We start from the raw sequence: 16,105 nt of genomic DNA, 5'->3' as shown, positions 1-16,105 counted from the left end.
AAGTATCCTGAATCATGAGAGATACTGTTCATCCCTTGAGTACCGGGATCAAATTTCCACACAAACAGTCATACAGCTGTGCACCAAGACAGCAGGATCTACATCTCCTGTACTGAGGTCTTGAGATTGCTCTTGCACGGCAAGCTCCCACCTTCGCCTACCTGGGCATGGCTGGTGAACATGTGGTGCATTTGAGCTCAAATTCAGAAGCAAGCAAGAGAAAGTGTGCTAATGGCCAAATTTCATATTCTCTGAATTTGCCTGCACTCCCCGATATGTACCCCAACTCACTGAAAATCAAATAGCATTCTGTACACGCAGCATATAGCTGGGCTAGAATTACTGCCTTGTCTTTGGGCCTATCATTAGTTTCTACAGCTACACTTTTTGGAAGAGGCAATTCCTGTTTTTCAAACATTTAGACCCTTCCAGTTTGTTCTGCACAGGATATCCATGCACCTAGGGAGTTCTACCTTGGGGGATATGAGTACACATGCATGTTTGCATTTTTTGAAAATTTAATCCCAAACATTTTTTGTTGTATTGTCAGCACATGCACACATCTCAATAAAAGGGTTTGCTTTACTCCCTGAGTTTATCGCAGTTTTATTTGAAGATACTGCATGGGCTGTTCTAACCCAGACTGAGTCCATGTCCCTAAATCAGCGCAGCTGGAAAACTGGGCCAAAATTCTGGGAGGCACTCAGGTCCCACCCACAGAAGGCCCTAGATAGTTAGATTAGAAAGATTAGTAATATCAACTGCTATACCTGAGCTGAACTTTCTAATGTGGATGCAGGAGGTATTTTTAAACCCTTTATAGATAAATATATTAATTATTTTCATGAAATGCAGAATATTTTGGAAGGGACTGTGGTCCAGTGATTAGCTCAAGGGACTGCAATTGTTTTGTTGTATGATCTTCAAAACATTTTACCTCCTTGGGCCCCAGTTTTCCCATCTGCAAAATTAGGCTAATGATACATATCCATAATTATAAAGTGCTTTGAGATCTATGGATAAACATCACTCAATAAGTGTTAAATATCATTATATGGTCCTTATAATTTAAGCATTACTAAATGACTACACAGATCAGAACCTGTTTTTACATGTGATTTTGCCATTCAGTTGGTAGTTTTATAACTTTCATATGCTCTGCACAGTTCACTTTGAAATTCAGTGTATGAAATTGACTTCTGATAACACCTGAAGTTTCATATGCTGCATGATGTGTTAGCCATTTTCAGCAGATAATTTATTACTTGGCCTGCTTCTTATTGGCTGATTAGAACTTCAGGAAGACACAGGGGCAGAGAGATAGTGAGTTTAGTCTGTTGCCTGAGGGTATAGAAATCACACATAGCTTGCTGGTTGGAGGGAACAAAGCAAGGAGTTTTGGTTTGTTTTCTGGGTGTTTTTCTCTGTGGTTAGATATTACAGGAGAAATGAAGATGTGCAAAACTATACTTCCTTGTATTCTATTACTGTCCGGTGAGTGAACATTTTTGTTTGTTTTACTTCTTTTTTTGTCAGTTATAAATGGCTTTTGCTTCAACTCATCTCCTGATTTTATGTAGACATTCATCTGATGAAGTGAGCTGTAGCTCATGAAAGCTTATGCTCAAATAAATTGGTTAGTCTCTAAGGTGCCACAAGTACTCCTTTTCTTTTTGCGAATACAGACTAACACGGCTGCTACTCTGAAACTAGATCCCTATTACATATGAGTTAAATATCAATAATATACTGATGTGTAACTGCTATGTATTAATATATTGTATTACTAGAACTATTGCTGCATTTATTACACCTCCATCATTATGGTTTTGTAATCCATATGATCCAACTCATGTAATGGCGTGGCAAAACAGACAGATATGTTGCAAATGTAATGTAAATGGCACCACTGTAGTTACTAATCTTAAAAATATATGTATATGGTCATGTTATTTAAAAAGAAATCTATTGAAGGTACAAGAGAACCAATCACCAACATCTTTTTGCAACTTTAAACATTTTATTTTCACTAGCATGTGTCAAAAGTAAATGTTTAACTGATTACTAAATTAAATCTTAATACGGTTAGCATTGTGATGACAAATATCAGCACTGTGTCGCAGAGCTACTACAAAACAGGAAGTAAGTGCAGGCTATTTAGATATGAAGCACTTGTCTTCATGTTCCAAGAGCTTTGTCCCCCACACCGGTATCCACTAAATTGTAAACCCCAAAGTACTGTTGATTGCAGTAGTGGGAGTTGTAGTCTCTTGCTGTGAGAAACCATGGTCTCTCCCTTTGTGAGCTTTCATGAGTTTTCCACCACCCTTACCACTGGTGTTATTAGGACTTGGTATTTGGGAGTTTGCAAGAAGTATTTGGTGGAGGAAGGAGGGGGGCAGTGGCCCTGCTCTAAGCCATGTCTAATGAAAGATTTTTAAATGTAGTGCTCGAAACGTGATTGCTTTTGGTGCAACTGAAAATTAATTACCCTTTATCCCCTGAATTTTGATCAAGTTTTTGCCTCCTTGATTACATAGGGCAAGATCCTTCCATATGCTGTATATGGTGTTGGTGCATATGAGGGGGAAAGGGAGCTTACTTTCCACCTCTTCCCTCACCCTACAAATGCAGTAGTATTGCAGGAACTCTACTTATCCCTCTGATGGGTGCTAGAAGGTGAGGGTGTCCGGACCATGCACCGGACTACCACATGGGAACATGGTCTCCTTTTTAGTGCACATACTACACTCAAGCATGTGCTAGCTGAGAGTTCATGCTGTTCCTTTTCAAAGGAGTAGGCAGGTGTACCCAACTACATCTCCCTCAGGACTACCCCATGGAATTGTGCTCTGGCTAGCAGGATACTTGCGAAACAAGATGTGTGTGCCAGCACCCTTACCCTCCTTTGCAGCACTGACAGGACAAGATTTTGCTCTAACTACTGAACAACATCAACAGAGTGCAAATGGGTGCAGCATATTCTGAATCTGGAGATCCACAACTGTTATGTGATATCTCAGCTAGGGAGGTAGAGTCCTTGCATTACTTGAATTGCCTTCCCTTATTGCAATCTCACAGACATATCACTATGATCCCCTTTTGATTAACTCTGTGAGTTATGTGTGATATCTGAGGATCCTGAAATAGCCCAGGAAGAACTTTCAAATTGGAGGGCAAGGCAATAGAAGCTGATTAGCATGTACACTAGAGGATGCAATTTTTTTTACTTAGCTGTATATCCAAGAAACTTTGCTGCAAAACCTAGCCCCATAAGCCATTTCAGAATGTATAATTCATGTGTGGGACTTCACTCATTACCATAAAGCATGGTTTGGTTTTAATATCATGACTTAAATATTTTTAAGATGCATCCACATAATGTTGCAGCAGTTTACAAAGTTCATTCCCTTCCATCACACTGGTATCCATTAAAAAGTCATATTAATGGGTTTGGGGCTTTTTGTTTTGTTTTTGTCATGACGTACTTATTGACAAAGGAGGACAGTTCTGAATGTAATAGTACATTTAAATAGTGCAGAAAGATTTGGGGTGTTGTACATTAACCAATGTTTCCTAATTGTATTGTACAAATACTAACATAATTGTTCTCTATTCCACCAAATGGGTGAGAAATAAACTAAACTGTCTTCTGTGGCCCATGTATATTTCATCAGTCTCTTTATCTCAGAAGTTGAGTGCATTAATTGGAATCACTACCCTCTGTCAGATTCCCACACTGGAGTCAATGCTTCTGGTTTTGGAGGGTGACACTAAAATGGACACATTGACAAGATTTATGGAAAACCCCAGCACCACAAAAAGACTCTAATGTATTATCCAATAGGAATTTTTCCTTCTAGAAAACACTTCCATGTTGTTTTTCTTGTACATTTTCCCCAGTAGAGGTGAAAAGTATGTTACCTAACCTTATTCATGGAAATAACACCTTGGCTACACTCTAATAGTAATTTTGATGTCAGAATATTGAGAAGTAAACCTAAATGAGCCCACGATTTTATAAAAAAATGTATATTTGTTATTTCATTCTGTCACTGGCAGAGTTGCGTTCTGAACTTCTGCCACTGAATGACTTTGTTGCCTTGGACAAGTCATTTAAACGGTCTGTCTGGGCCTGATTATCAACTGCCTTACACCAGTTTAACTCCACTGACTCCAATGTAGATTTAAACTGGTGTAAATTAGAGAAAAATCAATCTCTCAGCTACCACAGTGATAAGCATGGCACATAGACCTTCTCCCTTAATTACACCATCATAAAATGGAGTAATGACGTTTGTCCAACTTTTTAAAAGTTCTAGCTAATCTGCTGTAACTGTCTCAAAGGTTTCTATAGTGCCTATGACTACAGTATTTAAGTAACTCTCCAGATGAAAAGTACTAGATGAATGTAAATTATTATTAAGTTGTGAGAAATATTTTGAGTACGTACTTAGCTTTAGAGTGACATGCACCAAAACAGGAATCTGATTGTGGTCTCTGAATTTCCCCAAACATGGCAATACTTTTCAATAGCTCCAATGTTTGCAATGTTTACAATAAAAGTGGAAAAGCATGTAATTTATTCTATAGAAAAAGTGGAAGTAAACTAAGTTAACTTGCAGTATCAACTTGTAATATCACCACAATGATGGCTAGATACCAGACACTGTTTTATCTTGTTGCTTAATTTTCCATTGGTTTGTAATAATGCATTGCACATATAATTCAGAGATATTGCCATGACTGAAGCATGCTAAAAGGTAACAAAGCTCTCCCCAATATTTAAAATCAATGCGATGCCAATATGTGATATACATCAATATATTTTAAATTACATCCAAAGAATTATATTAAAGGAGCATTAAAATTGTAAAGTCAAGCACTCAAAAATGAGGAAATACCAGAGTTCAGGTTACCTGCACAAGCTTAATTTGCCCCCTTATGTGTATGCATTGTGATATAGTCTTTAATTACATGATAACATTCTATTTTTCCCCTACCTCATTCAGTGAATGAGAAGTTACTGAATATTTCTTTTAATTGTCTTCATTGATTGTGTGGCCATTGTTTAAATTCACACCATCCAAACCCTGCACTGAGCACAAAATGAATTTCCTTAGGGACGTTTCTGTGGTACTCATCATTATAGTATCAGTGCTTCACAAACATTAATGAATTTATTTTCGCAACACCTCTGTGAGATTAATACCTCCATTTTACATAAGAACGGCCATACGGGGTCAGACCAAAGGTCCATCAAACCCAGTATCCTGTCCTCTGACTGTGGCCAATGGCAGGTGCCCCAAAGGGAATGAACAGACAGGTTTTCATCAAGTGATCCATGCCCTGTCATCCAATCCCAGCTTCTGGCAAACAGAGATTAGGGACACCATTGCTGCCCATCCTAGCTAATAGCCATTGATGGACCTATCCTTCAAGAATTTACCTTGCTCCCTTTTGAACCCCGTTACAGTATTGGCCTTCACAACACCCTCTGGCAAGGAGTTCCAGAGGTTGACAGTGCGTTGTGTGAAAAAATACTTTCTTGTGTTTGATTTAAACCTGCTACCTATTAATTTCATTTGGTGGCCTCTTGTTCTTGTATTATGAGAAGGAGTAAATAACACTTCCTTATTTACTTTCTCTATACCACTCATGATTTTATAGACCTCTATCATATCCCCCTTTAGTCGCCTCTTTTCCAAGCTGAAAAGTCCCAGTCTTATTAATCTCTCCTCATATGGAACCCCTAATAATTTTTGTTGCCCTTATCTGAACCTTTTCCAATTCCAATATATCTTTTTTGAGATGGGGCGACCACATCTGCACCCAGTATTCAAGGTGTGGGCATGCCATGGATTTATATAGAGGCAATATGATATTTTCTATCTTATTATCTATCCCTTTCTTGATGATTCCCAACATTCTGTTTGCTTTTTTGACTGCCGCTGCACGTTGAATGGATGATTTCAGAGAACTATCCACAATGACTCCAAGATCTCTTTCCTGAGTGGTGATAGCTAATTTAGACCCCATCATTGTATATGTATAGTTAGGATTATGTTTTCCAATGTGCATTACTTTGCATTTATCAACATTACATTTCATCTGCCATTTTGTTGCCCAGTAACCCAGTTTTCTGAGATCCTTTTGTAATTCTTCGCAGTCTACCCGGGACTTAACTATCTTGAGTAGTTTTGTATCATCTGCAAATTTTGCCACCTCACTGTTTACCCCTTTTTCCAGATTGTTTATGAATATGTTAAATAGGACTGGGCCCAGTACAGATCCCTGGGGGACACCATTATTTACCTCTCTCTATTCTGAAAACTGACCATTTATTCCTACCCTTTGTTTCCTATCTTTTAACCAGTTACCAATCCATGAGAGAACCTTCCCTCTTATCCCATGACTGCTTATTTTGCTTAAGAGCCTTTGGTGAGGGACCTTGTCAAAGACTTTCTGAAAATCTAAATACACTATATCCACCGGATCTCCTTTGTCTGCAGGCTTGTTGACCCCCTCAAAGAATTCTAGTAGCTTGGTAAGGCATGATTTCCCTTTACAAAAACCATGTTGACTATTTCCCAACAAATGATGTTCATCTACGTGTCTGACAATTTTGTTCTTTACGATAGTTTCAACAATTTGCCCGGTACTGAAGTGAGGCTTACTGGACTGTAGTTGCCAGGGTCACCTCTGGAGCCCTTTTTAAAAATTGGCATCACATTAGCTATCCTCCAGTCATTTGGTACAGAAGCTGATTTAAATGATAGGTTACAGATGACAGTTAGTAGTCCTGCAATTTCACATTTGAGTTTCTTCAGAACTCTTGGGTGAATACCATCTGGTCCTGGAGACTTGTTACTGTTTACACACGGGGAACTGAGCGATTAAGGCCAAAATTGTCAAGTTCTCTCTAATTTTGAGTCCCCAGCTTGAGATAACTAGGACTTGATTTTTCAAAGACTTAGCATTAGATAGCACTTTATATGTTCTAAGCACAGCTCCCATTGACTTCAGCTGTAGTCATAAGTGCTCAGCACTTCTGCAAATCACACCCCATGAGTCACATTGGGCACCCAGAAAATGAGGAACACGCTATTAGTGACCACCTGTGAAAAATGTAGTTTATATGACTTCTCCAGCATCACATAGGAAGATAGGGATAGAATCCAATCATCTCGGGTGGTATTCAGATTCCTTAGCTATGAGACCATCTTTTCTCTTCTGGTAATCCCCTGCCTTATTCACCTTCCCAATTCTGCAACAAGAGGCCAAGGTCTTACAGACAACAGCTTCATTCACTATACAGCTCTGATTCATCATCTGCTCCCCTCCCAGCTCCTTCTCCCTTCCCCTCTCTGCTCCTATCTGACCCCCCTAGTCCTGACCCCCTCCCTCTTGGTGCATATATGCCCCTCCAGATCCATTCCCTCTCCTCCTGTCTACCCTCATCAGCTCCTGACCACCTGCTTCTCTTCTTCTTCCCACCTATGGCCCCTGCATCCTGCTTTTCAGACCCCACAGCATTCCTCACCCTTCTTCATTATTCCAGTCAAGTCCATCTCCTCCTCTTCCACTCTGCTTGCTTACCATCAGGGGAAGCATTAATGCTGTGCTTTCATTAGGAAAAAAGATGTGTTCTTAACTTGAGCTCACTAACTTCAGATAAAATTCTAGGGAAGACACAAGTGTTTGCTGTTTTTACACATGTTAGCAGGTCGAGCTAACGACTAGAACCTCACCTAGTAATCATAACTTCTCCTGGATATATAGCATAACTTTTAGGAAGGGATCTAGTCTTCATTTAAAGGAAAGGGATAGAAAATAAGACAGAAAATATAACACCACTATATAAATCCATCTCAAAAAGGACATAGCAGAACTGAGAAAGGTTCAGAGAAGGGCAACAAAGATGACTGAAAGTATGGAATAGCTTAAGAGGAGAAACTAGAAAAATTAGGGCCGTTCAGCTTAGAAAAGAGACGACTAACGCAGGATATGGCAGAGGTCTATAAAATAATGAATGGTGTGGAAAAAGTGAAAAGAGAAGTGTCATTTACCCTTTCCCACAATACAAAAACCAGGGGTCACCTGATGAAATTAATAAGCAGGTTTAATACAAACAAGAGGAAGTACTTTTTCACATAACACACAATTAACCTGTGGAACCCATTACCATGTGTTGTTGAGATGGCCAAAAGTATAACTGGCTTCAAAAAAGAACTAGATAAGTTCATAGAAATAGATCCATCAATAGCTATAGGTCAAGATGGTCAAGGATGCAACCCCAGGCTTGGGAAGAACTTGGGAAGTGCTTCTGCAAGTTTCTTGAGCATTTGGTTGTTAAATTCGTTGGAACAGATTTCCACAGGAGACAAGCTTCTTCCAAAAGCTGCAAAGGCAATTAAATTGTAGATGGGGACACCTGGGTTCAGTCTGGGTTTTGTCTGAGAGAATCCATGTTAAAACAAGACAGCACAACAAAAACTAAATGACAACTGAAGCCAGTGAAACAGTTTGATATCCTCCAGGGGAGGAATGCAACCAGAAACTAGCACTGTAACATCAAAGACTAGAAATGAGGATTTTAAAAAATAGTGGAGAAACTAATTAAAAAAACTCTAAAGTCTAAAATTAAACTAAAATCTGTAGACTCAGCATGGATGCCACTAAACATACTATAACAAAGTCACAGAGGACATGCCCACTCCTAAACAATGAAAAAAGGAAGGCAAGGAAAAAGCCCAGTATGTTTAAGCTATCAATCTATGGTATTTGTATGACACTTATTCCCATAGTATCTGAGCACCTCAGAATCTATTGGTTTTTTCTCACAATATTCCTGTGAGGTAGGGAAGTGCCATTACCCAGGGAGGTCAGGTAACTCCAGTGTCTGTCTTTAGGAAATACAGTAAATGCTTGCTCTTTGAAAAAGCCTTTCCACCATAAGAAAGTGCTTGATCATAGTATATAAGTACATATGTGGGGAACAAATACTTGCTAATGGGATCTTCAATGTAGCAGACAAAGGTATAATAAAATCTAATAACTGGAAGCCGAAGCTAGAAAAATTCAGACTGGAATAAGGTGTACATTTTTAGCAGTGAGTGTAATTTACCATTGGAAAAATTTTGCAAAGGCTGTGGAGGATTCTCCAACACTGGCGATTTTTAAAATTAAGACAGGATGTTTTTTAAAAGTTATGTTTTAGTTCAAAAGGATTTTTGGTGGGAGCGGGGGGGATTTCTATGGCCTGTGTTACACAGGAGATCAGACTAGATCAGTGGTTCTCAAACTATTGTACTGGTGACCCCTTTCACATAGCAAGCCTCTGAGTGAGACCCACCCCCTTATAAATTAAAAACACTTCTTTAAATATTAAACACCATTATAAATGCTGGAGCCAAAGCGGAGTTCGTGGTGGAGGCTGACAGCTCATGACCCCCCATGTAATAACCTCACGACCCCCTGAGGGGTCCTGACCCCGCAGTTTGAGAACCCCTGGACTAGATGTTCACAGTGGTCCCTTCTGGCCTTAGAATCTATGAATAAGAATGCTCACGACACTAATCCCCTTATGTACTCTTAATCTGTCCCAAGCAGTTTTGACCCCAAAAGCGAGAAGTGTCAATGACTTCATGAAATCTACAGGGGCTTTGTTATGGCGATTGATTTCACGTGGTAGGCACGTAGCTTTTATACTGCTGCCTATCACCATAGTATCTAAGATAAAAAGTTCCCCAGTTCAGGGATGGGGATCTGATCCCAGAGGTCCAGATCAAAGGTCTTTAGGCACTGATCTGCCTCTTTAGGTGCCTAAGTCATGTAAGCACCGTAGCATATAGCTGGGTCTAGCAGCACTACGGCACAATGCTCCTTGGAGACAGTAAGGCAGATTGGTTCCAGCTACAGCCTTCGAAAGGGGCCAGCCTGCGCTTCTGCCTTTATCAATGCAGATCTGCTGGTAGTGGCAGAAGGTGGAGGAAGACATTGCCAAATACATTTTTTTCATATTTATAAGTAAAATACATGGGGACAGTTGAAGATAATCAATGACAAAACTCCTGTTGACTTTACTAGGGGCAGGATTTTACCCAAGGTAGACATTTAACTATTTCAAACATAGATTGATTTAATTTTTCATGCAGTGATGCCAGGTGAATCTTTCTCATCGCATTACTCACTATAGACAACGCTATAGATAAAATTGTATTTGATGTACATTATATATGAATTGTTTTACTTGTCTTCCTGTACAGTATCATTTATATTTGACTGCCATTTCAATAATAAAATATAATAATTTACCATGACATTCTTTTTCTACTTCTTTTCCCTCATTACATTTTGGGTTCTGTCTCTGTCTCTCTCTCTTTCAGTGTAATCCAGTGTTTGTTGTCCCTCTGGTTAACTTTTCCTTCCTTCTACTTATCTAAATTTCTCTCTTCTTTCATCCCCTTTCCGTTCTTCATAAAGAGGAGCCCCCTTGTGCATACACTGAATGAGGCAGAGGTCTTGTGGAAATAGTAATGTGTGATTAAAGTGTGTATAATGCTGCTTACATACAAGAAAGATGAATTCAACCTGACTTCTGGTATTTCCTAACTTTTACAAACTTGACTTTGCACCTTTAACATTCTTTTAACATAGATTTTTGTAGGTACTTTCCTATACTTTTAAAAGCACAAACAAACCTCAGCAAAACTAACATGTGGAACAATACTGACCCTCCTATTTGTCATTAGCAGGATTGTAACCTTTAGGGCCACAGCATAGAACTCTAAAATACGAACTAATGGGATAACTGCTAGCAGTAATAGGTTGTTATCTGCTATGTGAACCAGCCGCTAGATGGGATCAGACATGCACTTTGCCAGTGGGTTTTGCAGTTATTTGCTAGACAGCGATGGAATGATGACATAAGGAAATCCTGGGTTGCAGTCCAGGTTCTGGAAGGGAGTGTGCTGCAGTGGTTACAGGCCTTTCTGCAGTTCTGTCTGTCCCTGTCCTTTAGCATGTATCCCACAGTTTGTCTCCTCCCCACCCTCATCTTATTCCCTACCCCTTCCCACAGCCCATCTCTGCTCCTCTGTTCTGACTTCTTCCCAGCCCAGCTCTGGCCCTTCAGGATTTGAGTCAGGCAGCTTTCACCTTTCCTGGGGGCCAGCAGGGGGAGTAGTGCCAGCACTGAGTAATTGCAGACAGTCTCTCTGCTCTTAGTTTTGGCGTCTGGCACCACAGCAGCTGTCAGTGGGCAGGAGGAGCAAGTGCAGCGCAAATCCTGCTCAGTTCCTGTAGCCCTGGGCATTCAGTGCACGCTGCTGAATGTGTGCAAACTGAGATTTTTCAGAGGTTTATAACTTAGCCAGATTTAGGCAGATTTTCACAGCGAGGGCAAAAGGCACAATCCCAGTACCAGTGTGACTCTATTCAAATATCAAGTCTTTGCTCCAAAGCATAGGGGGCTAGCCCATGTAGGAGAAAAGGATGTAAGAATATTTTTCACAGGGGTAAAATGTTGCTTAAATGGGCAAATCACTTTATCTGAAACTTTCCAAAAAGCTCAGCCTGAATCATTAAAGTTGGGCAAAGTTATAAGCAGCTGAAACCAGAGTCTTCTAAGGAAAGTGTCTGATAGAGTTAATAAAAGGCACTGCTATCAGCCCCACCAGTGATAATTTTTTTTCTTTTAATATTATGAATGCACAAAATTTAGTAGTTATGATGGCAGTGGCAGAGAACATCACTGCGGCGACCGTCCCAGACACGACGGGGGAGACGACAGTGGCGCCCGTCACGGAGACGACCGTCCCAGACACGATGGGGGAGACGACGGTGGCGCCCGTCACAGAGTCGACTGTCCCAGACACGAGGGGGGAGACGACGGTGGCGCCCGTCATGGAGTCGACCGTCCCAGACACGAGGGGGGAGACGACGGTGGCGCCCGTCATGGAGTCGACCGTCCCAGACACGAGGGGGGAGACGACGGTGGCGCCCGTCACGGAGTCGACCGTCCCAGACACGAGGGGGGAGACGACGGTGGCGCCCGTCACGGAGGCGACCGTCCCAGACACGACGGGGGAGACGACGGTGGCCATAGTGCATAAGGACAACAATTTAGTCAACCTGCCTTTGGGGCCAGGTCTGTTTTTTTTAACTCATTATTTCCTTACAATGTTGAATCCGTTCTCCCCTCACTATGCACACTCTAGTCCTGTTAAGTCACTATTTTCTGCTCTTCCTGCCACTCCTGCAGTGATGGACTCTTGCAAATTTCCCCCTCAAATAAGATTTCTTCCTCAAAGTCACATTGCTTAGACAGAAAAGAACTAAGGGTTTTCTTTGCCCATTCATCCTTCCTAGTGCAATGAGATGGTACAAGGCTCCTTTTCTTAACTGCTGTTCATAGAATCATAGAATCATAGAATCATAGAATATCAGGGTTGGAAGGGACCTCAGGAGGTCATCTAGTCCAACCCCCTGCTCAAAAGCAGGACCCATACCCAATTAAATCATCCCAGCCAGGGCTTTGTCAAGCCTGACCTTAAAAACTTCTAAGGAAGGAGATTCCACCACGTCCCTAGGCAACGCATTCCAGTGTTTCACCACCCTCCTAGTGAAAAAGTTTTTCCTAATATCCAACCTAAACCTCCCCAACTGCAACTTGAGACCATTACTCCTTGTCCTGTCCTCTTCCACTACTGAGAATAGTCTAGAACCATCCTCTCTGGAACTACCTCTCAGGTAGTTGAAAGCAGCTATCAAATCCCCCCTCATTCTTCTCTTCTGTTAAGACCTGCTGCTTAAATCACCATTCAAGAAGGTGCCGTGAAGGTGCCCTTAAAATGCCTGCACTACAGTCTTAGAGATTCAGCAAAGATCTTGCTATCCCCAGTTTCAGAAAGTGCAGGGCTCAGTCCAGGTTTAAGCTAAGCAGTCCTTTGCGGCCTGATGCAGCTTCTGTTATATCAAGGTAATTTTGGCCAGAGTGTACTTGCTGGCCAAAGAGCTAATAATGCCTCAGTGATTTGATTTGAGGAAGTAACTGCAGTATTATAAACCTCATTGAGACATTGATTATACTCTTGTCACATCTTCAAGCTTTTCTTTGCAATCATCAATTTTAAAAATAAAAATGTAGACTCTAAGACAACACAGGATTTTAGTAATGAGCCCTCAGCCTGTGCCTCTTGTGTCTAGCCCTTAATCTGGCTCACAGAAGGCAGGAGGTAGCAGCAGAACCCAACTGTCAGGGTAGGTGGAGGAGACAGGGGAGCTATGGAAAGCAGCTGGAGCTATTTGTGAGGAACAGATGGGTTACTGAGGGGAACTAAGGAGAGGAAGCAGGAGCTGTTGAGAGGGAGCAGGAATGATGGGGAGCAGAAACCATTGAGGACAGGAGATATGAAGTGAGCTCAGAGGGGATATGAGCTGCGGGAGGAGTAGGAGTTGCTGTGTGGGAAATGACCTAACGGGAGAACAGAATATGGGGGAATGGGGCTAATGTCACTGTGTCGTTACCCCCTCTCCCCCAGCTTCACTCCAATAACTCACAGACTCCATCCTTCCAATGAACTGTGATCCCTTGGTTATCCTTGGCTCTCCACAAAGCTGTTTCTGAGGTCCCCACAAGACCTCCCCCGTCTTCTGAGTGATGTAAGAAATAAAGTCCTGCCTCCCCAAACCTGCTCCTGCTGCTTTAGAGGGAATCTTGTAAGGGAAATCTGGTGTCAAACCAATGCCTTTCACAAGCACTAATGCCACAATTTGTATGGAAGTTTGTGCCTGTATGCAAACTATGTATATCTATGCAAATTAACTTAAGTAACAATTTACCTAAAATCACAGAGCTTCACGAAGCTTGAGAGCTATGCTCTTGTCATGGTAGGGCCTCAAAGCCAGAGTTAGATGGGTTTTTTGAGGTGTATTATTCTCCTCCAGCAGCTATTAGAGCTGTTCTGCTTGCCCTGCAGATGGCTGCTGGATTTCCTTCCCCCATCCCAGCTGTCTGCTCTGTGCTTCTCACTGCACCATACCTGAGGCAGAGAGTGGAGTAACCAGAAGAAAGTCAGGAAGGAGAAGTGACATCAGGCCGCACCCTCGTGCTCCTCTCCACCTGAACCCACACTGTCAGGATCCACCTTACCTCATTAGTAACAGAGTATTATTAATAGTTTTTTGTATTACAGTGGAGCTGAAGGCTACTGTCAGGATTGGGGCCTCATTGCGCTAAGTGCTGTATGAACATGTAAGGAGAAACAGTCCCTGCCCCAGAGAGCTTATAGTCTAGACAAAAGAAAGATGTAGGGAGGGTGAAATGGGATGCAGCATACAAGCAAAATGCTCAGCGTGAATATAAGCACGCAGTAATTAATAGCTGGAAGGGAATTTACTAACTGTGACAGAGAAGTTGCATGTTATTATTTGTTTCTGGTAGCACCCACATCATGCTAGATGCTGTACAAGCACAAAAGAAAGCGAGGCCCCTGCCTCCAAAGAGCCTATTTTTCCCCTCAAAATTAAATTTGTTGTTTTTTTTGTTTTTTTTCCATAGAGAAAGAACAGCAATTATCTGGACTAGGTATGTCAACAACTTTAATATGTATATTTCGACTTTCCAATAGGCTTCCCATGTCTTTCTCACTGCTGGGTTTCTTTTACCATTGCAAGTTTTGAAGAACAGACATTAAGACTGGATGTTTTTTAAAAGTTATGTTTTAGTTCAAAAGGATTTTTGGCGGGAGCGGGGAGGATTTCTATGGCCTGTGTTACACAGGAGATCAGACTAGATCAGTGGTTCTCAAACTATTGTACTGGTGACCCCTTTTCACATAGCAAGCCTCTGAGTGAGACCCACCCCCTTATAAATTAAAAACACTTCTTTATATTTTAAACACCATTATAAATGCTGGAGCCAAAGCGGAGTTCGTGGTGGAGGCTGACAGCTCATGACCCCCCATGTAATAACCTCACGACCCCCTGAGGGGTCCTGACCCCGCAGTTTGAGAACCCCTGGACTAGATGTTCACAGTGGTCCCTTCTGGCCTTAGAATCTATGAATAAGAATGCTCACGACACTAATCCCCTTATGTACTCTTAATCTGTCCCAAGCAGTTTTGACCCCAAAAGCGAGAAGTGTCAATGACTCCATGAAATCTATAGGGGCTTTGTTACGGCGATTGATTTCACGTGGTAGGCACTTAGTTTTTATACTGCTGCCTATCACCATAGTATCTAAGATAAAAAGTTCCCCAGTTCAGGGATGGGGATCTGATCCCAGAGGTCCAGATCAAAGGTCTTTAGGCACTGATCTGCCTCTTTAGGTGCCTAAGTCATGTAGGCACCATAGCATATAGCTGGGTCTAGCAGCACTGGGGCACAATGCTCCTTGGAGACAGTAAGGCAGATTGGCTCCAGCTACAGCCTTCGAAAGGGGCTAGCATGTGCTTCTGCCTTTATCAATGCAGATCTGCTGGTAGTGGCAGAAGGTGGAAGAAGACATTGCCAAATACATTTTTTTCATATTTATAAGTAAAATACATGGGGACAGTTGAAGATAATCAATGACAAAACTCCTGTTGACTTTACTAGGGGCAGGATTTTACCCAAGGTAGACATTTAACTATTTCAAACATAGATTGATTTAATTTTTCATGCAGTGATGCCAGGTGAATCTTTCTCATCGCATTACTCACTATAGATAACGCTATAGATAAAATTGTATTTGATGTACATTATATATGAATTGTTTTACTTGTCTTCCTGTACAGTATCATTTATATTTGACTGCCATTTCAATAATAAAATATAATAATTTACCATGACATTCTTTTTCTACTTCTTTTCCCTCATTACATTTTGGGTTCTGTCTCTGTCTCTCTCTCTTTCAGTGTAATCCAGTGTTTGTTGTCCCTCTGGTTAACTTTTCCTTCCTTCTACTTATCTAAATTTCTCTCTTCTTTCATCCCCTTTCCGTTCTTCATAAAGAGGAGCCCCCTTGTGCATACACTGAATGAGGCAGAGGTCTTGTGGAAATAGTAATGTGTGATTAAAGTGTGTATAATGCTGCTTACATGCAAGGAAGATGAATTCAACC

At 41.3% G+C, this 16,105-nt stretch overlaps 1 protein-coding gene across 5 annotated transcripts in view; it reads left to right on the top strand.

Annotated features, from left to right (window-relative positions):
- Nucleotides 1–1,193: 1,193 nt before the first annotated feature.
- The window catches only part of LOC140910424 (uncharacterized), a 28,199-nt gene continuing 13,287 nt past the window's right edge, over nt 1,194–16,105 (top strand). The window contains exons 1-3 of one of the 5 annotated variants that reach the window (XM_073341232.1): nt 1,194–1,494; nt 11,726–12,151; nt 14,564–14,590. In XM_073341232.1, the coding sequence (XP_073197333.1) occupies nt 1,449–1,494; nt 11,726–12,151; nt 14,564–14,590 (499 nt within the window). In that variant the 5' untranslated portion in view covers nt 1,194–1,448. The remainder of the gene's footprint in view (nt 1,495–11,725; nt 12,152–14,563; nt 14,591–16,105) is intronic. The other 4 variants (XM_073341233.1, XM_073341231.1, XM_073341230.1 and 1 more) reach the window with 4 other exon arrangements.

The sequence above is a fragment of the Lepidochelys kempii genome, chromosome 4 (genome assembly GCF_965140265.1).
Source record: "Lepidochelys kempii isolate rLepKem1 chromosome 4, rLepKem1.hap2, whole genome shotgun sequence".
Lineage (NCBI taxonomy): Eukaryota > Metazoa > Chordata > Testudines > Cheloniidae > Lepidochelys > Lepidochelys kempii.
The sequence above is the reverse complement of the archived record's forward strand: the minus strand, read 5'-3'. Positions and strand labels throughout refer to the sequence as shown.